Consider the following 22,437-nt stretch of genomic DNA (forward strand, 5'->3'; position numbering starts at 1 on the left):
TGAATAGGCTGGATTGATGGGCCAGATTAAACAATGTGAGGTTCAACACGACCAAGTGTCGGTGTTGGTCACCACCACCACCCACAGGGAGGAGCTGCAGGCTGGGGACAGAGTGGCTGGACAGCAGCCACGCAGAAAGGGACCTGCAGATGCTACTGGACAGGAGGCTGGACATGAGCCAGCAGTGTGCCCAGGTGGCCAAGAATGCCAGTGGCACCTGGCCTGAATCAGGAAAGGTGTGGCAGGACCAGGGCAGTGATTCTCCCCCTGTACTCGGCACTGCTTGGGCAGCACTTCAAGTGCTGTGTCCAGTTCTGGGCCCCTCAATTTAGGAAATGCATGGAGGAACTGGAAGATGTCCAGAGAAGGGCAACACGGCTGGTAAAGGGTATCTGGAATACAGCCCTGTGAGGAGGGGCTGAGGGAGCTGGGGTTGTTTATCCTGAGAAGGGGAGACCTCATCACTCCCTACAAGTCCCTGACAGGAGGGTGCAGCCAGGTGGGGTCGGCCTCTTCTCCCAGGGAACAGGGACGGGACAGGAGGACACAGCCTTAAGCTGCACCAGGGGAGGTTCGGGTTGGACATCAAGAAGAAATTCTTCACAGAAAGAGTGGTTGGGCACTGGAATGGGCTGCCCAGGGAGGTGGTAGAGTCACCGTCCCTGGAGGTGTTTAAGGAAAGCCTGCAGGTGGCACTCAGTGCCATGGTTTAGCGGACAAGGTGGTGTTGGGTCACAGGTTGGACTCGATGGTCCCAAAGGTCTTCTCCAACCTGGTTAATTCTGTGTGATTCTGTGACTCACTGAAAGCTGCAGACCAGCCTGTGGAAGAACAAACACTTGTCTGCTGAGTCTAGGCCAGATCCTTTGGGAGAAAGCAGATTCTCCATAGGGTGTCTACTAGTGTGAAAATGCTGTATGAGATAGAGGATGCTGCAGGAGGCAGCCTGAAGCCAAAGTTCTCCATTTCCTGGATAGGCAGTAGTTATTTTTCCAAAACATAGACTGAGAGTATTCTACCTCCAACCACAAACTAAGCTAGCTTAGTGCAGCCAAAAGGTGCTGCTCAGATCACACCAGGAAAGGCAGCTCTAGATCTTGTACCACTCATGGGCTGGAGATAGACAACTCTATCTCAGAAGAAAGGAAGGTCAGCTAAGGAGACAGACCTTCTGTTCTTTTCTCAATCAGAATTCTAGTTCTGCCTGAGGCTCAGAAAAGGGCTGTTGTAGAAATGTTCAGAGTTAGGTTGACTCTCATTACTTTCACTTTATGAGGAAACTCCATAAATCTGAAACTAATGTGATGAAACTGGCCAGAAGACTCAGGCTCAGCACCAGAGCCTGAAACACCAGAATCACAGAATCACAGTTCACAGAATGGCTGAGCTGGAAGGGACCTTCAAAGGTCAGCTACTCCAAAACCCCTGCCATGGCAGGGGCATCTTTCACTAGACAAAGTTGCTCAGAATCCCCTCCACCCAGAGCCTCAACATTTCCAATGGTGGGCATCCACAACTTCTGTGGGAAACCTGTGCCAGTGTCTCACCACTCTCATTATACATATTTCTTCCTTACGGTCAACAAAAACATACCATGTTTCAGTTTAAAACTATCACTCCTTGCCCTGTCACTAAAAGTCCTTGCAAAGAGTCTTTCACTGTCTTTCTTAGAAGACTCATTTAAGGGGGCCAGAATAAAGTCTGCTCAGAGCCTTCTCTTCCTCAGGCTGAACAACCCCAATGCACTCAGCTTGTCTTTAAAAGGCCCATCCTTCCAGAGCTGTCCTTTCCAAATGATGACTGTACCACTGGCAAGGCACAAATCTGCTGCTAGACTCGCTTGAGCACAGAGAAAACCTGCAGTAAAGCCTTACCTTGGTAGCAAGGCCTCCTCGGGCCTTAGCTCTGAGTTTATTTACTTGGCTCTCAGCAGTATCTGCCCTTTCCAGGGCCTCACCTATCCTATGCAGTGCATTTCTCAGTTTGGAGAGATCAATATTGGCTTGTTCACCCTGAAAAAAAATAAATTAAAACTGGTATCTGGCAATGTGCTGGGGCATAGATCCAACTTTTAAACTGACAGTCCTATGAACTGGTAAATAAGTATTTGCTTTGCTTTAGTGACTCACAGCTTCCTCAGCTTGTTTTCTGTAGGATTTGATTTTCATCTCCAGTTCCTCTACCAACTCTTGTAACGTAATCAGGTTCCTCTTTTGTTCTTGACACTGTGGAAAGAGAATGTGCAATTTTATGTCCTTGGGAGACAAAACATCAGAATTGCTTTCTATTTTTTACCCACCTGAAAAGTGAGGATTTTCAAACGCCGTTCAGATTTGCAGTTCTTTTTCATAGCCTCTGAAAATTGTTTATGTTGTTCTTCCAGTTCAGCTTCTAATTCTTGGATCTAGTGAATTAATCAACAATTGCCTTAAGCCCTCACACCGAACATGGAGAAAAAAGATGTTTCTGACACCTATGTTCAGTGCTGGTACCCACCCTGGCCTCCAGCTTCTGCATCTGCTTCTTCCCTGACTTCAGTGCCAGCTGCTCAGCCTCATCCAGACGGTGCTGCAGGTCCTTGACCGTCTGGTCCAGGTTCTTCTTCATCTTCTCCAGGTGGGCACTGGTGTCCTGCTCCTTCTTCAGCTCTTCTGCCATCCTGGCTGCCTTGGAAGGGAGATGACACAAGAAACTGGAGGAATGTGAAAGAGCAGCACACACTGTGCACCAGTGGAGGATTAACTCCTGTGTCCTGCTGACCATTTCTGCCACCCCACTCCCTAGTTTGTTGTTTTTTTTTTTCCCCATGACATGATAATGGCAAAAACATGACAGGAAATAGTGAAAAGGATGGGAGAGGTCTGCCTTACTGCGCACAGAGCTGGAGTGACAGAAAGAGTAAATGCTCTGTCCCACTGCACAGTCCCACTGTGACCTCACCAACAGCCGGGTGCCAGGGGAAACAGCCATAGCAACATCAGAATCTGAGAACAGGACATGGAACAGGGCATGGAACAGCTGAAAAACTCCTGTGTCAACACATCTGGGGTGTGCTGGGTGCTGTGCTTTAGTGCTTGCCCTGCTACTGCCACAACCTCCTGGAGGGTCATGCCACAAAGGCACAAAATAATCTATGTTATTTAAGACAAACTAAGATTTATTTTGCTCTCAAATGTTGGATTTCTACACAATATAATTAAGCACTTTGATGAAATATTGAGTGACATTATAATTATATAATTAAAACATTAATTAATGTAGAATTCAACAAATTGCTTTGGCAGCAAAATATCTGAAAAGGTCTAAACTGAAAAATGTGACCACCAGAAGTTTTATATAAACATAAACATATATGTATATGTGTGTATAATTCATTGTAATGTTTTCCTTCCCTTTTATTCAAACAGAATAGAAATAATTCAAACACAAGAACACCTCCACATGAGGAAGAGCTTCTTTCCATGGAGGGTGGCAGAGCACAGAACAGCTGCCCACGGAGGGCATGGAATATCTCTCTGGAGATATTCCAAACCTGCCTGGACACTTTCCTGTGTCACCTGCTGCAGGTGACCCTTCCTGGACAGAGGGGTAGGAGTAGATGATCTCCAAAGGTCTCTTCCAATCCTGATGATGCTGGGATTCTATTTAATTTTTTTCTCCTTTTAATGAGCAAGTTGAAAAGTTTTCTTTCTATTTTAATTCCGCATAATGTATCTAAGATTTTGGGTTGATCCTCTGCATCAAAAATCTTGAACAGATTGAGTCCCATGACACACCAGTCCTATTGCCTGGCTGAGCTTCACAGGTCTTACATGGGAGAATTTAGCACCAATTTGGAATGGAAATTTATGTTTCTCATTTAAAAATTGTTAAATAGAATTTTGCAAAGATTACTATTCAGATACCTTAGCTGCTTTACTGGTTTCAATACTGCAGGATTTCTTTGTGGATTACATTTTCATGCAGCACTGAAGAAGTTATTTTGTTTTTGACTGACTAAACGTAGGTTTAGTTTTAATAATGGCAACAGCCCCATATGCCAGCAGGACATGTTCCCTGTTGCTCTAATCCTCCTCTGACACAAAGCCTTTTCAATCAGGCCCAGAGACTGTTTCCTTGTCCAACATGTGACAAGAGTATTTACATTAACTCCCAGCAGCAATGCCACTGGAAGCCATGAAAATTCAAAGTGAAAACCACAGTAGCATCCTCACATCTGTCATTGCCTTCTTAGCTCTTTCTTCAGCACTTTTTGCTTCATTAGTAACATCCTCTATCTCTGTTTGGAGTTGCACTATATCAGATTCAAGTTTCTTCTTGGTGTTAAAAAGGCTGGTGTTCTATGGAGGAGAAAGAGAGAGGCTTTGAGTGTCTGTCTTCGGTCTCTTACACATAGACACCATCAATTACTATTCATTCTTCCTCTATCAATCTCTGGACCCCAAAATACATCAGTCTTAGCAAAGCAAACTACCTGAGTGTGGAGGAGCTGAGCACGTTCAGTGGCATCCAGAAGCTCCTGCTCAGCCACTTTCCTTGACCGCTCTGTCTGCTCCAGGGCTGCCCGGAGCTCCTCAATCTCAGCCTGCAGCAGGTTTGCTCTGCGCTCCACCATGGCCACCTGCTCCTTCAGGTCATCCTGTGTCCTGAGAGCATCGTCCAGATGGATCTGGGTGTCCTGTATTTAAAGAGCCAGTTTTGTCCTAATGAACCTCTCAAATACTGTGCTTAAAAAGGAAATCAACCAGAAAGTAAAGCAAGACCTTGAGAGCTCCCTGGATGCTGTGCAGGTTCTTCTGTGCCTCTGCAGCCTGGCGGTTGGCATGGCTCAGCTGGATCTCCATTTCATTCAGGTCTCCCTCCATCTTCTTCTTCAGCCTCAGGGCTTCATTCCTGCTCCTGATCTCAGCATCCAAAACACCCTGCATTGTCTCCACAGTCCTTTCGTGGTTCTTTTTTAGCTGGTTGAACTCCTCATCTTTGTCAGCAATCTTTCTGCTGATTTCTGACTTCATCTGAGTCAGTTCTTGGTTGACACCAAGGATTTTGACTTCTTCGTGCTCAAGAGCTGCCTTTAAAAGGAAAAGGGGAAAAACAAAGATGAAGGTAACATTTCAAAGAACATGATTATTGAGGTGATACTCAGTGACTTCACAGAACTTCCTAAAGTTTGTGGCAATCAGCCTTGCACACAGCTACTGCCAGAAAAGGGAACAGAAAGCTGTACAGCAAGCTTTTTACTAATCACAGTAATATTTAAACTAACTCACCTCTGCCTCTTCCAGAGCTAATCGCAGACCATTTTTTTCTATTTCAGCTTGCTTTTTGGCTTTCTCAAGGTCTCTGATCATTTTGCCATTTGCAGTAATTTGCTCTGTGAGATCTGCTGCTTCGTCTGTGAGAGGAGAATGGCATCAACCAGAGGAGCTGAACTCTATGCTTGGTTGTTGCATTCAGCATCCCTTTTGCACACATAAATATGTATACACAAATGTACATGTGCACAGAAATGGTACACATGTCTGTAAATATGTACAGATAAAACCAGACACAACCAACTGATGCAGACCAAGTGGGGCCTCTGCGTGGTTTCAGAGCCCTCCTTACAGAGAGCCTGGAAGAGCCCTGCATGTGTTACATCTACAAATAGGCCATCAGGGTCTAAAACTACAGCTCTTGTCTTTGTGTTCAGTGCATCTGTAAAACTCACTTTCATGAGCTGCTCAGTCCCCACTGTCACTGCCTTTGCCTGGGAAATGGTATCTCAATGTCTGCAGCAGATGAGAGAGCCAGGACATTTGTTTCATTGGCATAATCGCTTTTACAGACATGCGTGACAACTTTTGGCAAGGCACTGATGTTGTGCATTGAGATGGAGAGCACAGGAAGGACAGAGTTCTGTCACCTGGTGCTCTCCTGCAGACATGAGTGTGCTCGTGGAGCACACCTTGCTGTGGTTGGTCTGTGAAAGCTAACGGGAAACCAGGGCCAAACACGTACACTGGAGAGCAGAGTTCTCCCGTTTGATTGTTTCCAGCTGATCTAAGGTGTCCTCATAGGTGTTTTTCACTTTGAAAAGCTCTGTGTTCAGTGAGCCTGTTTCTTTAGAGAAAGCTTCCCGCTCCAGCTGGCTCTCCTCATACTTCCTCTTCAATTCTGCCATGACCTGGAAGACATCATAGAATCACAGAATGCTCTGGGTTAGAAGGGACATCTAAGATCAACAAGTTCCAAATCCCCTGCTGTGGACAGGGACAGATTTCACTATCCCAAATTGCTCCAAGCCCTGTCCAACCTGGCCTAGGGACACTTCCAGGGATGGGCCAGCCACCGCTTCTCTGGACAGCCTGTGCCAGGGTCTCCCCACCTTCACAGGGAAGAATTTCATCCTGATATCCAATCTAAACCTACTCTCAGTCAGTGTGAAGCCATTATCCCTTGTCCTGTCACTCCAGGCCCATGTAAACAGTTTCTTTCCATCTTTCTTGTAGCTCCCTTTAGGCACTGGAAGACCACAATTAGGTTACACTCAAGCTTCTCTTCTCTAGGCTGAACAATCCCAATTCTCTCAGCCTTCCCTCATAGGAGAGGCTATTATGTTTCATTTCCTGCTGGTACTAGAAATATTATTTTATCTGTGACTACAGATAACTAAATAACTCAGTCTATGAAACCAGGACAAATTCCTACTGCCATGCCCTAAAGGCTCTGGTTGGATTCACCTGGACTTCAGCATTGACTGATGTACAGAGTGTTAGTTTGGTTTTCTGGAAGTCTACACTTGAAAGATACTGTGCTCATTTCTGACCTTATCAAAATTCTGCTGTTTCCTGTCAAGGGCAGCTGCTGATGTGTTTGCTCTTTCTACGTCCAGTGTCAGATCCTCCACTTCTCCCTGCAGCTTTAACTTCATCTTCTCCAAGGAGGCACACTTGGAATTCAGAGTGTCTGCCTGCTGCCCTGCTTCCTGGAGATGCTGAGAGAGCTTTTTCCTTAAGGCACATAAATAAAACAAGTTATGATTAAAAAAACACATTGCATTATGTGTCTCATTTTAATTAAGAGTATATGCAACCCCCCCCAATTAATTTAGGTTAGGCTACTAAAAGGGGGTCTATGTTCTGCCCAGTATACATCTGGACAGCTCATCTCATCTATTCTGTACTTGGCCTCCTCGAGCTCCTCCGTGCGCTGAATCGCGTCTGTCTCGTATTTGGTTCTCCACTGGGCCACTTCACTGTTGGCCTTGGACAGGGCTCGCTGCAGCTCCCCCTTGGCCTCCTGCTCCTCCTCATATTGTTCCCTTAGCAGGTCACAGTCGTGGCGAGCGGACTGCAGGGCGTGGGCCAGGGCGTTCTTGGCCTAAAAATTACCCACAATATCATGTAATTCTGTTAGCTGTGACCAGCAGGAGACCTCATGACCTTTCACATCTGAAATATGATCACTGCAGCGTGGGCAGAAGACAAAGGGCTGGGGCTTTGTAAGTGTTCAGGAAGCTGTCTTTGTCTGTCACCAACTCTACCACTAGAAAAGACCAAAAGTGATGCTTTCACTTTGGCTTATGTTGTAACTTGTCTTCCCTGTGGCTACAGAAGCTAAAGAAATCACATAGACCATGGCTTTAAAATTTAAAAGCATGAAAAGATTCACCAAGTTAAATTAACTTTCAGTATGCCAGAGTCATCCTTTGCAAAGAACTTCCTGCACACAGTGCTTACTGTACACATCCTTCCCCGGAATAATTTTACTGTGTTAGAATATAGGCAGTACTTACAAACTCCCCAAAAGTGTTTTTCAAATGAACTTAGACTCTGATACCTTTTAAAACCTTATCAGGTGCTCAGTAGTTCACATTACCTTGATCTCTTCCTCCAGCTGCCTCTTGAGCTCTTCCATTTGCTGTGTAAGTGCCTGCTTACTTTTGGACAGCTGCAACCTTACGGTTTCTTTCTCTTTGAGCTGACGGCTTAGTTCACCTATGACAAGAGAGGGCAAGTTCTCAACACTGTCCAGATTAGGCATCCTGAAAACACTCATATATAATAATAATAATAATAATAATAAAAATAATAATAAATAAGTGGAATCACACAGTACTGTTTACCTTTCAGTTGCTCCCATTATGTACATACGTCTACCATTGAAATATATTTCAATCCTTCAAAATGCTTTTGTAGTTGTTCTTTATCTAAATTCAGCTGATTCCCTAATTCTAATTGTATCCCTTATTACAGTTCTGATCCACCAGGTGGTATTTTTCCTGAAGAAAAACACTTTTGAAAATTTGCTTAATTGTTTCTCTTAAAGCCCAATTTTTTATTTTGAAACAGTAGGATTTTATGCTATCACACTGGCTGAACTGACACAAAATGCTGTAGAAGTTGCCCATAATTGGCCTTGTGATGCAAGAGATAAACCCTAAAGTTTCACTTCATAAGATTTACAGTAACTGGAAAACATTTATTCCATATAGACCCTCTGTCCTGGGGGCTGAAGTACACCTCTCCCCTTTCTTGGAGAGGTGCTTATAGTTTATGCCATCATTTCTAGAATTCTCAGTACTTCTTGTAGCCCTCCAATATTGTCTTTTCCAGATTTTTCCTGAGCATTTTCACATTTTTTCTCACATTTTCAGTTTAGTTCTAGGATTCCCCTTGAGCATGATGCTCAGTGACCTTACAACAAACTGGCCAGAGAATGGTACATGAGAGAATTTGTTCTACCAAAGGGAAGAAATATCTTCTCAGCACATCCTTGTGCCTTCCTTACCAGACTCTGTCTGGAGCTGGGCTTTTTGCATCACCATCTCATTCACACTCCTCTGGTGCTCCTCAAGTTTGGCTTTCATCTCACTCATCTCATCTTGCAGGATGCGGTACCTTTTTTCCAGAATAGCCTGAAAGAGAGTAAGAAAGTGTAATCTGTGTAGGTGTGTTTGTAAAGTTCCCATCAAACAGATATATTGGTAATTCGAGTATTATGCTCTGATTTTGAAGACTTTTCTAAGCCTTCTGATTTCTTTCATATTGGAGTCAGAATTCTTACTTTCTACTGTAAATAATAGCTTTGTTTTGCTAACTATCCTTCATAGTTTACATATTTTTGGGTAGGGGGAGAAAGTTGATTGACAGTTGGCCTGACCAATGTGGTTTGAGAGGTGGGATTCCATCCTCCAATCCACAGGCACCTTTGGAAATGTATAAAATTGAGTTTCGTAAATAAACTTGGGGCTTTTCCTGCTTTGATCATCACCGTGTCCTCATGCGGTTCTTTTGTGTCGAATTGCGACACGAGTATTCAAGTTATAAAGAAACACCTTGGACTTGGTAACCGTCTCTGTACGGCCGGCCAGGTCATCAATCTCCATCTTGAGCTCACTCTTCTCCTTCTCCAGCTTCTGCTTGACGCGTTGCAGGTTGTCGATCTGCTCGCCCAGCTCAGCCGTGCTGTCCGCGTGCTTCTTGCGCAGGGCGGCAGCCGTGGCTTCGTGCTGCAGCGTGGCCTCTTCCAGGTCACGCCGCATCTTCTGGAACTCTGCCTCGCGCTTCTCACTGAGCTCTGTTTGAGCTGTGGTGGCTCCTCCAGCCTCTTCAAGGCTTCCACGGATTTCCTCAAGCTCCCGAGCCAGCTCTGCACAACGTTTCTCTGCTTTTGCCCGTGTCGCTTTCTCACTCATGGTCTCCTCTTCCAGCTCTGCAGCACGGGCCTGTGTAATGAGGGAATAGCACATCAGGAATTAAAAAGGGAACCAGTCATTCAGTGCTTAAGTTGCTGCATATTTTTCACAGTAGAACACCAAGAACCTTGTGCTGGAGACTGTAAGCAAAACAAAATTCCTTCAAATGTCACTGTTTTGGCATTATAGGTAAAGACTTACTAACAGGAAAGGACCAATGGATCAACTCGTTCTAGCTTTAGATCACAGCTTTCTGTTGCATTGGGTTTGCATGGCCAGGTTTGGGTAGTGGGGGGATACAGGGGTGGCTTCTGTGAGAAGCTGCTGGAAGCTTCCCCTGTGTCCGACAGAGGCAATGCCAAAGTGTGGACAACATTATTCATGGTACTACAGTTCAAAACAAGCAAACAGTAATGATGAAGTAGGTACATAAAGTCTCTTGCCTGCAATTCTCTCATCTTCTTCTGCAAATGAGTACCTGAATTTTGCTGTTCCGCAATTTTATTTTGCATCTGGTTAAAATCAAAGTCTTTCCTGTGAAGGAGATGTTCATTTTATTAAAAGAAACTATGTCCAGTGAAAGCCAAAAAATAAATTTTTCACCCATTTTTTTCTCATACTTCCTTAATTTTTCATCTAAATGCTGTTTATCATTCTCCAACTCTACAATGGTTTCCTGTGCAAGTTTCAAGTCTCCTTCAAGCTTTCTCTTTGCTCGTTGAAGGTCCATACATGCTTTTCTTTCGAGTTCCAAGGATCCTTCAACCTGCAACATAAACATATGTAAACATGACTGAAACAACTAAAAAATCTGCTCCTTCTCCTTGTGTTGAACATGCTCACATCGTTCACTTGTTGCTCCAGCTTGATCCTAGCTTTTGTGAGGGTATTAACTTTCTCCTCCTCTAGCTGTAGGTCATCCATTGCCTGTTGCTGGGCTTCTTGCAGGGCCTTCTTCTCCTTGATTAATTTTGCAACAGTCTCACCCAAACCTGTCACTACTTCAGTCAGGTTTTTGACCTGTTGTAAGGCAAAATACGTAAAGGTCACTAATAATTTTGGCCCTCACATAGGCAATGAACACAGACCATGAACTTGCTGTTAGACTTCCAAAGAGGCTTTGACTATTGTATGGTCAAACTCTACAATCTCTCTGTTTATATATCAGCCCTTCAGAAGTCACAAAGCAATGCTGAACTTCAATTTTAGTGCATTTTTGCATGCTTATGGGTTGGTTTTCCTGCACAACAGAGGTGCCCAGATTCAATACCAGGCCCCCAGATCTCCTTACACAGTAGCATGTAAGCATTCAAGTTTACTGAACCTTTACAGCCTATACATAGACAGAGCAACTGTTATTAAACATTCCAGAAATAAAAAGCACCTTGTTTTCAGTGGCATGCTTTTCCTTTTCAGCCTTGACCAATGTTAACTCAAGGTCATCTGTATCTTTCTTCAGCTCAGAGCATTCATCCTCCAGTTTCTTCTTTCTGGCTGCCAGATCAGCATTCATCTCCTCATCATCTTCCAGCTTTTCCATTACCTCCTTTATTCTTGCTTCCAGCTGGAATTTTAGTGTGATCAGCTGATCGCACCTTTCTTCAGCATCAGCCAAATTTTCATTTTCCTTTTTATAGAGAACAGAAATGTGTTTCATTATCACACGTTGGTACTGACTAGCAGAAATCACCTGTTTATTAAGTAGCTGGTACATGAAATAATAGAATTTCTTTTCAGCCCTTTCCTGAACACTCAGACAAAACTGATGTAATTTGAAGAGTCAAAAATAATTTAAATTACATACAGTTTGTAGTTGCAGCTGTAGGTCCTTTTTCTCTTGCACCAGAGCCACCATTTTTTCTTCCAGTTTGCTCCTCGTGGCTTCTGATTTAGCCAGTTCTTTTTTTATTCTCTCAAACTCTTCCTTCATCATGGCCAGTTCTTTCTCAGTTCCCACACTTTTTAGGAGTGGTTTTAACTTGAAGTACAGCTTCATCCAGGGCCACTGCTTGACTTTCATGAATGCACGGATGTTGTACTGGATGCAGAGGATGGACTCCCTGAAACCAAAGTGATCCATCAGTTCTTGAATAAAGCCCATCTCTGAGCAACAGAGCTGGCAGAGGACACACACCTGTGGTCAAACATTCTTTTCAGCTCAAGTCTCCGCAGGTATCCCCTGCACAAAGCCTGGGTCCGTGTGATCAGCTGTCCTAAACAGTCATCCCTCATCTCTTCCAGGACCCCCAGCAAACCTGCCTTGAAGAACACCTGCAGCCAAAAACACACATTGCTCATTGATGGGTTCACATTTCAGTGCAATGAATGTTTGGCAAAATTAAGCATTTACCTTAGTGTGTCCAAATTTGTACTGAGTGTGATCTATCTCAATGGAAGACAGCAACTTCTCACATGCCTTCCTGCTATCAATAAACTTTCCTTCTGGAATGACACTGGCATTCAGAAGGTGGTATCTGATAAAACAAAGAAAAAAGCTTACCCATCAGTACCATTTTAGTGCACAGGATGCCACAAGAACAGCTGTCAGTTTGAGGATACAGAGGAAGGCTGAGTCTGGCTCACACCTCCAGCCTCAAATAGCAAAGCAGTAAGAAAAGCAGCAAATAGCAGCAGATTAGTTCAGTAGCTTCCAAAGATGTGTTGCAGCCCTCTCTGAGACTGAAGGCATGGACAGTCTGTTCTCTGGACCTGAGAGACTCTGCTTGTCTGTGTCACAGTCATTATCACTGCTCTAGGGGTTCAGCTCATTGGTTGAGCTGTAAATTCAAAAAATGGATGGATTTTAAGAGTAGGGGAACTGCTTTTCTGAACCATATCCTGCTTCTCACATTCCTCCTGAACCATGTAACCCAGAATTAGACTTTGTATGCAGCAATGGACTTCCTAATCCTACACTGAGATTATTCTATACCTATTTTCAGCATTGACACACAAATCTGCCCTCCCACAGCAATGGCTGGGCCAATGCCTTCAGTTGGCACCCAAAACACCATTTCAGCCCTTTTGTGTCCTGCTCTCCAGCACACCCTGCACAGAGTTGTAAGGGGGAAATGATTGCTTTGTTCGTAGAGATCTGACCCTACATTTGCCTTTCTTCTAACACAATGAGCAGATGACCACAGGTGGGTTGCCTGAAATTTAGCAGCCCTTTATAAATGTCTTATTTGCCGCAGTTCCCATGATAAGATTTCTTGGTTGTGGGGTTTTATCTATAAATGAATCTACTAATGCTGTAGAAACATTAGCATGTAGAAATATTAACCCACTACAAAATGAGAGGGCCATGTGGAACTAACTTGAATTTCCTGTTGGAGTCTCTGTTGTCACAGCAGCTCTCTTTGCCAGTCAAACTTAGCATTTCGTCAAGAAGTAGTATTGGATTTAACACAATTTCATCTTTGTAAAACCATTCTAGATAAATTATTTAAACCACACTCTTGAAACCTCTACTAGATGGCAGTTAAATACAGGATGTGCATAGACCACCCTCTGTATTTTTGCTGAAACATGATTGTGCCAATTTGAGAACTAAAGCAAAGAATATCCAAACATTCAGATTAAGGGAAATGAATTAAAAATAAGTTTTGGCATACAGTATAGAGGAAGGCATCTGGGTGGGCACTGCCCACACAGACCATGTTATTAGATATGTCTTTTGCTTTCCATGCATGTAAAATATTAAAAGTCTTTTCCTAACAACTATATACTGGACTGGCTTAACAAGACTCTTCTTTCAAATGAATTGGGCTCAATGCAAACACAAGAATGTTATTACTGACCTTTGTCTGAAATCCCCATAAGGTATCTTGTTAGGAAATCCTTTCCTGCAGATCCGAATGCCTTCCAGAACACCATTACACCGCAGCTGGTGCAGAACGAGCTTGTGATCCATCAGGCCTGTGACAGAGCAGCATGGGGACATCCTGATTGCTCTGGCATTGCTCTTTCTGCCCCCTTCTAGTCTATGTTTCATGAATTACCTGGGGTCTTTGTTTCATTGGGAATGATGCAACGCACAAAGTGAGGATGAGTGGTTCGTAAGTTAGACATCAACTTATTTAGATTTTCCTGTAAAACAGAGATAATTTCTAATCTCTATATCAGTTCTCAAAGTGATTTGACTCTGCTAAAAAAGAAAAAAATTCAGAACTTTATTCTTACTCTTCTACTGAATATACTACAATCTTGTGTAGGCATCAGCAAAGTAAATGGCTCTTACTGAAGAACTTCCCTCCTGCGTTAAAATGAAAATGTGGCTGTGGAGCCAGGTGTGACAGTCTCTGCCAGAGAACACACTTACCCGAAAGAGTACAGAGACAGTTTGGAAGGAAGAGCCCTTCTTCTTGGTTCCTTTCTTCTTCCCACCACCTTCAGCTGGAAAATGAGATGACAGTTCAAGTGAGGAACTGCTGCAGATCCCTTTGGCAGTGTTATAACTGTGCATCTAACACACAGCCCACAAACACTGACTCAACACTGACCCATGTCAGGTGAGAGGCCCAGTAGGAAATCCCAATCTGGAAACATAATCCTCTGAGTTTACCTTCATCTATGGAAGCAAAATTGGCATAAAGTTGGTATAAGATTTTCATAGATGATTTCTGGTACAGCCCAATGACAGTTTCATTCAGAGGGTCCTTGTTCTTCTCCAGCCAGCCAGTGATGTTGTAGTCCACTGTTCCAGCGTAGTGCACCAGGGAGAAATGGGCCTCAACCTTCCCTTTGGTAGGTTTTGGCTTCTGGAAGTTGCTGGACTTGCCCAGGTGCTGGTCATAGAGCTTGTTCTTGAAAGAGGTGTCAGTTGCCTTGGGGAACATGCACTCCTCTTCCAGGATGGAGAAGATGCCCATGGGCTGAATAGAAGAATGATGTTTTCAAATAAGATGAATTCAAGCTATAATAATACAGAGTGAAAGACATGCTAAAATTGAAGTACTGAAGGTATTTCATAGAGAATTAGCCTGGGAGAAGCAGGTAAGCAAGATTTTTTGTGAACAGCCGGCAAGATACTTAAAAGAACTCACAGGATTTTAATATATGGTTTTGAACTACCCAGACAGTGTGTGGAAAATAAAAGAAGTCAGGCAAAAACTGTGCAGTAACTTCTTAGAATACAGTAGTGACTTCTTACTCAGAAGGAACAAAAAGCAACCAGACCATGAGACTTTCTGGGATTTGAATTTAACTGAGAGAAAACCTGAGGGGCAACCAATACGCGAAAATGGACGGATGGAAGGAAATCAGTGTCTGTTTAGAAGACAGTGGATAATTAATTAATCACAAGGGTAATATTTAAAGAAACAGAGGAGCTTCCCTCAGGAGCTTCTGAAAGCTTCCCAGAGAGATTTTATTGAAGGCACTCAGTGCAAACACTCTCAAGAATCCTTCACAAATCCAATTGTGTGATTCCACAAGATGCTTAAGAAACTCACCTTCTCAATGAGCTCAATGCAGGCAGCCAGGTCCATGCCAAAGTCAATGAACTCCCATTCAATCCCCTCCTTCTTGTACTCCTCCTGCTCCACCACAAACATGTGGTGGTTGAAGAACTGTTGCAGTTTCTCATTGGTGAAGTTGATGCACAGCTGCTCAAAGCTGTTGAACTAATATTTGAGTAAGTGTTAATAGTGTTTAACTGGCTCTGATCATTTTTTCTCACAGAGATGTCATGGCAAGGTCAGTCCCAAAATGGGTTTGATAACAGTGTAAAGAACACGAGTGTCCAGGCTTACAGAAAAGTTGTGCAGTGCAGCACAAGATTGCTGCAGCCTGCATTGGCCATGGTTTGGGTGGCCCTAATGTCCCTAAACAGAGATTCTGTGGGGACAGAGACAGCAGCCTCATGGCTCTGCTTCTGCCCTGTCTCTTCTCTTACAAAGGGGGTGATGGATCTACAAAGGCAGGAGCAACTTCAGACAGATTTGCCCTGTTCTTGAGGGCTGCACTGGGGTGAGGAGGAGGAAAGGTCAGAGAAGACAAACAAAATGTAAAATGCATTTAGAGACTGGATGAAGTCTGAGAGTACTGCAAACCTCAAAAATCTCAAAGCCAGCAATGTCTAAGACCCCAATAAAGTGCTGTCTCGGCAGCTTCGTGTCCAGCTGCTGGTTGATGCGCATCACCATCCACAGGAAGAGTTTCTCGTAGACAGACTTGGCAATGGCATTCACTGCCTGGTGCACCTGCAGGGAGATGGTCACACACCCGTGTCAGGCACTGCTGTGCACCCCCAGAACAAAACACCCTCACCATGCCCACACACAGTGGGCTAACAGGCCTTAATGGCCCCAACCATTCTCAGCTGTGACCTGCACCCATTCCATTTCCTGGGGCACAGGAAGGTCCCTGCTGCTCCTTGGCACTCACCTGATCCATTGTTTGGCCCTTCAGGACATATTCATTTCCCACTTTCACCCGGGGATAGCATAAAGCTTTCAGCAAGTCTGCTGAGTTCAGGCCCATCAGATATGCTGCTTTGTCAGCCTCTGGAAAACAAAATAATAACTTGAAATACTTTCTTTTTAGCTCGGACACACACAGGGCATTGGAACCAGCCAGAGCTCACTCTGAAACTTGCAGCTTGATTTGCTTTACCCCATCCACAAATCTTGACTAACATCCTCATTTACTTTTCTGAACAGCTTTGTAGGACTGGTCCTCATGACAGAGTGGCTACAGCAGCCCCAACAGATGTGGTGAAACCCATGAGTGCACTGTTGATGGGACAACACAGCATTTTCCCCATCAAGCCACTTCTTCACAATGCCACCCAGGCAGAACAGGTGTGTATGTGTAACCAGAAACTGGAGAACACCACAGTAATGTGCCCCAGGCACAGGCTCCTACAGCAGAGTCATCAGGAATAAACTGGATGCGGAAAGTGCCTCTACTTGAGATGGTAAGTTGAAAATCAAACCTCCTTTTTATGTTTATCAAGGAACAACTGGGTCTCTCCTGGTAGACTCTCTCCATTTCTAGTGAAAAATGGCATAGAAACAGTCAGAAATAGTTCTCTCCCAGCCTTGAAGGTATTACCTTCTGTGCCATCAGGCTCTGCCTGCTCCTCACGTGGTTTCTGCTTGAACTTCATGTTCCCATAGTGCAGGATCGCCCCCATCAACTTGTAAATCCCCATTTTCTCATCAGGGCTGAATCCCAAAGTGTCAATGGCCACCTGCACACCAGACAGATCAGCTGGTTTTAACACAGGTGAGGGTAAAAGTGAGACTGTCTCTCCTTGCTAACTGTACTCACATCTGTGGCAACAAGCTCCTCCTGGTCATCGATGCTGGCCACAGAGATCTGCCCTTGGCTGATGAAGGGATAGTCATAGGGGTTGGCTGTGACCAGGAGCATCTCTGAAAGGCAAACACAGGAGTGAGAGCCAGAGCCTGGCGGGGAAGGTGGAACAATGGCTCAGCAAGGTTTCACAAGCTCTCCTTCCTTTTGCATCCCAAACTCTTTGTTTTCTATTAAGAGACCAGAAAGGGAGAGTAAAGCCTTTCATCTGCCTTCCCTTGGCTGGGCAGTTCTTCCTGTTTAATATGTTACGAACTGAGGGCTGAGCTGTCTGTGTGGCAGACACAGAACACAGGCCATCCACAGAAACAGCTTTTAAGAAAGAAGCTTTTAGAAAAGGCTCATTTGTGCTTATCCTCATACATGACACAAACAGAGTGGGAGGATGGGAGCAGGAGCTGCACTTTGGGAAATGTTCTGTGGCTGGTTGGGAAGGATGGGCAGAGTGGACCAAGATGAGTGCAGTAGCTGGATGTGTGGCAAAAGGGACAGATGTGGGGCATGGGTAGGGAGTGGAAATGGGAAGGGGGAGAAGGTCAGAGGGGTTGCATTTGAAACAGGAAATAATCTTTGCCCATGTGATGAAAAGCTCAGATAAATGGTTTGTCGTTCAGGGTACGTGCCCATCCTGCACCCAGAATTGCTTACCTTTCCACTGAAGGTTATTCACAGGATATGGCCCATCTAAGTTGGAATTTCCACACCATGGAGAATAGCAAGGTGTGAGGCAGAGTACATTGGCCACCCCTGCACCTCACCTGCACACAGTTTGTGTTAGAACTTACCCAGGGAGGATAAATGGAGATGGAGTAAAGCCCTGGTGTGACCCTGCTATGCAGAGACACAAGTACAGCTTGGGGAACCTGGGCAGGGCCGATGCTGCAATGCTGAGGATGTAAATCAGCACATGAACCCTGCTCTGCCCACACTGAGGCACTGCCAAAGGGGCACCTGGGGCCATGTGACACAGGGCATTGTGCCCTGGTGCCACCAGACCCTCTGTCACTGGGCTGGCACGGGGAGGGAAACGTTTCCCACACTGACTTTACTCAATGTCACCAGGTGGTGGCTGTCCTTACCAAGCAATTCAGGCTTCTTATTGGAGAGGATCTGGTAAAAGATGTGGTAGCTTCTCTCAGCTTTCAGCTGGAAAGTGACTCTTGACTTTTCCAGCAAGTCTGTAACATGTATGCACATTTTAGACATTTTTCAGGTTCTTTATGTTCTAGTGAGGCTGTCACACCCCCCTCAGTTACTCACAGGTCTCAATGTCACCAGAGGCCAGTTTTCCAGAGGCTCCAAAATGGATACGAATGAATTTACCCTGACAAGCAGAAAAAAGGTGATGGTCAGTGCAGAAGTCTCAGAGTGTTTTTATCTCTTCAGTCTTAGTGACAGCATCACCAAATCAGTCTGATTAGCTTTGATATATAAAGATAGATAAAGGGAATACTTTGCTGCAGCAATGTGAGCATGAAACAGCTGCTAGCACATCAGTATTTCATAAAAAACCAAGAAATTGGTCGGCAAGAACATTTTTCCCAGCAAAGGGGCTCACAGTCACAGCTAACAAGCAGGCAAAGAGCATTAGAAGCACAGGAGGGCAGAGGGACAGACACAGGATGACTCACAAAACGTGAGGAGTTATCATTTCTCACAGTCTTGGCATTCCCAAAGGCCTCCAGCAGTGGGTTGGCACTGAGCACTTGATCCTTGAGCGTACCCTGCAGGAATAATTGAGTAATTATTGAAAAATACCATGAGCTATATGGTAGGAAGAAGTGACTCTATGGCATGATAACATGTGCAGCCATGTGCACTTTGTTTCAGCTTTACAGTGCTACTGCAGCACCTTCTGGACTCCAACACCAAGAACCAGCACTGGGGATAAAGAGCAAATAACTCATTTTCCTCTTATTCAGAATTTCTCCCACAGTCAGAGCTCTCAGGTCTCAGCCACAGGGACAGATTGATCCATGTCAAGAAACTGGAGTCTCTAATTATTCCTGTGCACCAATCCTGCAGATCTGGTGTCAGTCCAGGTAAAGCTACACCTTGGCAGTGTCAGCTCTGGCGGCTTGTATTTGCCGTGGTCCTAACCACACATCATCCCCTGGCCCTACTGCCTTTCAAAGGAGTGGCTGAAGCTACTAAAAGGTGTTTTGAGGTAAGTGTGTGTCACCAGTGCTGTCCACAAGGGGGTAACACCCTGAGCTGCCCTTCACCAAGCCCTTCCTCCTCACACCTTCATCGGGCACTCCTTCTTGGCGGCCGGGTCCCCGCTGGCGGCGATTGTCGCGTAGTACTGGATGACGCGCTTGGTGTTCACCGTCTTCCCGGCACCCGATTCCCCGCTGGCAAAAGAAGGCTCAGAGTGAAGAACAACCTGCCCACGCCTTGTTGGAGACAAAGGCCAAAGTGGCAGGCGCACTTACGTGATCAGGATAGACTGGTTTTCACGATCTGTCAAAAGGAAAAATACCTGCAGTCAGGGAAGCTGTAGGGGAAGTGCTGGTTCTTGGTTGACTGTGACCTGGTGTCCATCAGGGGGAACGAGATAAAATCTCTGCAGGTGAAACTGAAAATGTGCATGGTCTACTCTGCACCTCTCTTTCACTCCCTATACTCCACTGTTTGTCTTCTCTCCTCCTCCTCTGTTCATCCTGTGCTTGTTTTTGCTTCTGTTTTTTCCATTCTTTACCTTTATTACTATTAAATATGGGACAGGACTTTATTCAAATTAAAACCATATTGTTTTGGTGAGTCTTTCTACCAGCTCTGTTCTGGATCTACCTGCTGTTCCTTGAAGCCATATGCAGGTGTCCTGCCCAGACATTTGTGATATTGTTTCCTGTCCAAGTGCAACTGTCCTTTGCAGAGGTCCCTGTTAGGCTGCTTAGCTTAGTACGTAACCAGAAATGTAGATAATGTGCAGCACAACAGCAGAGCACTTCCCAAATAAAGAAAATATTTCAGGAGGTGGGGAAAACTGGAGCTGGTTTTGCAACAGTTAGGCTTGATAATAAAAACCAAGCAGATAATCTGCAATATTACACAGACCAAACATTCTGCAAGAGATGGGAAAGGCAACTGAGCCATGGCAGTATGGAATGGCACTTGGCAGAAGCAGTGGCTCTGCACACTCTTTTTTACTCCAAGTCTGGTCAAAATAGAAAAGCTCACCAGTCAGCATGAACTGATAGGCATTGTCAGAGATGGAGAAGATGTGTGGAGGGGCCTCCTGGCGCTTCTTGCCTCGGTAGGCCAACACCACCTCGGGGTTGTACACCGGCAGCCACTTGTAGGGGTTGACAGTGACGCAGAAGAGACCCGAGTAGGTCTGCAGGGAAAAAAACCAGAGGTGTCAGTGAAGTCCAGCCCCTGCAGCTGTATTTTCTCCTTTGCCAGAAGGAACCTACATAGATCATCCAGGAGCTGTAGCGGTCCTTGAGGTTGTAGAGGACAGCAGGTTCATGCAGGTGCGTCAGCATGGCCACATCCTCAACTCTGTCAAACTTAGGCGGGTTCATGGCATACACATCATCAGGTTTGACAGCAACTGTCTGTAATTCAGAAAGAAAGAGCAAACCTTCATTCAGCAAATCCTCACAGTCCTTCCACAACCACAGAGAAGTAGTAACATCTCTAATGCTAATCTAATTCATGTTTTTCTTTCTGTTTAGCCAGATATGGCTATTTCAGGGCAAACACTGCAGCCAGCCAGGAGCTCTACAACACTGGTATGATGACAGGATGTAAATTTACTGGAATTGTTATGACCACATGGACATGATTTGTGCTGGATCAGATCTTTCAACATATTATCACTGTTTATGAACTTTAGGTCTCTCCTGCTCATGGCTGTAAGAGCCTGGGGCACATCTGCTGGCCAGCCAACCTCCCAGCCTCCAGGGTTCCCATGAGGAACCGAGACACAAACAGCACAAGACTCATCAACATCAAATCCATCCTTGGGACAGACTTGTTCCACTCCTGCCTGTGGCCATTCCCAATTAAAGAAAGGCTCTGTCTCTACCAAACAGCACCGCCTGCTGGGCTCACACCGTGGGGAACCATCCTGTCACACAGCCAGAGCCTGTGGATGTGTTGTGGGGGCGGCAGATGTTCACAGCTGGCATCAGCTTAACTCAGCCACTGCTTTCTAAAAGCCTTGTAGCACCTACTGCCAAGATGTTGGTTGTTCTTTGAACTGCAAGTAAGAATAACTGCAGTTATTCTTACAAAAGGTGTCAGGACACGAACTGCTAAGACATTTCAGCGTTTTGGAAGATTAACACCTTGGATGCTCCTCTGGGAAACCACAGCCAGTGACACTGACAACTTCACATGCAAAGGCGACTTGCAAAGTATCTGTGTGCTCAGCTACCAGTAAAGGAAGGAATTTGTGAGTGGATATGACAGTGTTAGCTGAGAAAGTGTTAAAAACTAAGTTAAGACTGGCAGGGCTGTGATCCAACCTGGTTTAGAGCATTGCCTGATTCTTAGAGCCCAAACCAAGAATAATTATCCAATGAATACTTTTATCCCACCATCCAGAGCTATACTTTCCCATGGAGGCTGTGCTGGACCCAGTCAGAGGACAGAGGAGGGCAGGGCAGATTTCTTGCCTGAGCCAGCCTGGTGCTTTCTCAGTTCATCCCCAGCAGATGCCCTGGGTCCTAAGCAGGGCTAGGAGAAGGGCCGGAAGGAATGCACTTACTTTGCCATCCTCTGTCTCAACAGTTATCTTCCCATCCTGTGCAGCCTTAATCCTCCCCCTGGTGTACTCCACCTCGGGGTCAGCCACAAAGCAGTAGGTCTTGGCATCGAATGGCCGATTCTGGGCTTCTATTCTCTCCTTCTCGGATTTGCGCAGGTACGGTGCGGCCTCACCGAAGATCTCCATGCCAGCGTCTCTGCTCATGGCTCTGAAAGACAGACCCTGCTGGGCTGGTCCCCTGTGTGGTGCTAAGGGCACAGTGGAGCTGAACATTCACCCCCAACTGGCTGCTCCAAGCTCACCCCTCCCAGCTCTCCAGTGTGTGCAGCCAGATCTTGAGGGAGTTGTTTGCTTTTCAAAGCTGGAAGGTACAAAGGCAGTGAAGAAGAGCTACCACCCTTCATGGCCCCAAGGGAAGGAGATCCATGTCCAAAGGAGGAGAAGGGCTCCCCAGAAAAGTGGTCAGATCTGAAGGATTCGTGTAGTCCTTGGAGAAGGGAAGCCCTGAAGATTATTTTTCTTCTGGTTTTTAATTTATGACTTCCCCCATTCTATTAACAAGGAACCTGCTCTAGTCCTCTGGTGAGCAGCCACAGTGGGCAGGAATGGACATGTGCTGTGGCTTGTTAAAGGAGGTCATGGAGGGGGAAAAACAGGGAGCTGCCTGCAGTGAGCACAGGAGAAAAGCCAGCTCATGCCAGCCTGGGCAAGCTGTTAG

General features: G+C 45.3%; 1 protein-coding gene across 1 annotated transcript; it reads right to left on the minus strand.

Annotated features, from left to right (window-relative positions):
* Positions 1-1,264: 1,264 nt before the first annotated feature.
* On the minus strand, positions 1,265-21,982 carry LOC134557151 (myosin-3-like). The gene is made up of 39 exons (XM_063409843.1): positions 21,720-21,982; positions 20,419-20,562; positions 20,183-20,339; positions 19,435-19,462; positions 19,245-19,353; positions 18,631-18,723; positions 18,260-18,323; positions 18,079-18,177; positions 16,955-17,058; positions 16,736-16,874; positions 16,067-16,185; positions 15,733-15,882; positions 15,133-15,303; positions 14,244-14,553; positions 14,001-14,074; positions 13,681-13,768; positions 13,480-13,597; positions 12,030-12,153; positions 11,814-11,950; positions 11,484-11,739; positions 11,064-11,306; positions 10,523-10,699; positions 10,300-10,445; positions 10,123-10,213; positions 9,320-9,709; positions 8,773-8,899; positions 7,861-7,979; positions 7,166-7,362; positions 6,809-6,992; positions 6,001-6,166; positions 5,271-5,395; positions 4,764-5,072; positions 4,475-4,678; positions 4,215-4,340; positions 2,497-2,667; positions 2,300-2,404; positions 2,130-2,225; positions 1,875-2,012; positions 1,265-1,342 (listed from the first exon to the last, which is right to left on the minus strand). Exons 1-39 carry the CDS (start codon positions 21,921-21,923, stop codon positions 1,265-1,267), a joined length of 5,880 nt encoding a protein of 1,959 aa, XP_063265913.1. The 5' UTR covers positions 21,924-21,982.
* Positions 21,983-22,437: the final 455 nt, after the last annotated feature.

This window comes from Prinia subflava, chromosome 12, assembly GCF_021018805.1.
Source record: "Prinia subflava isolate CZ2003 ecotype Zambia chromosome 12, Cam_Psub_1.2, whole genome shotgun sequence".
NCBI classification, from domain to species: Eukaryota; Metazoa; Chordata; class Aves; order Passeriformes; family Cisticolidae; genus Prinia; species Prinia subflava.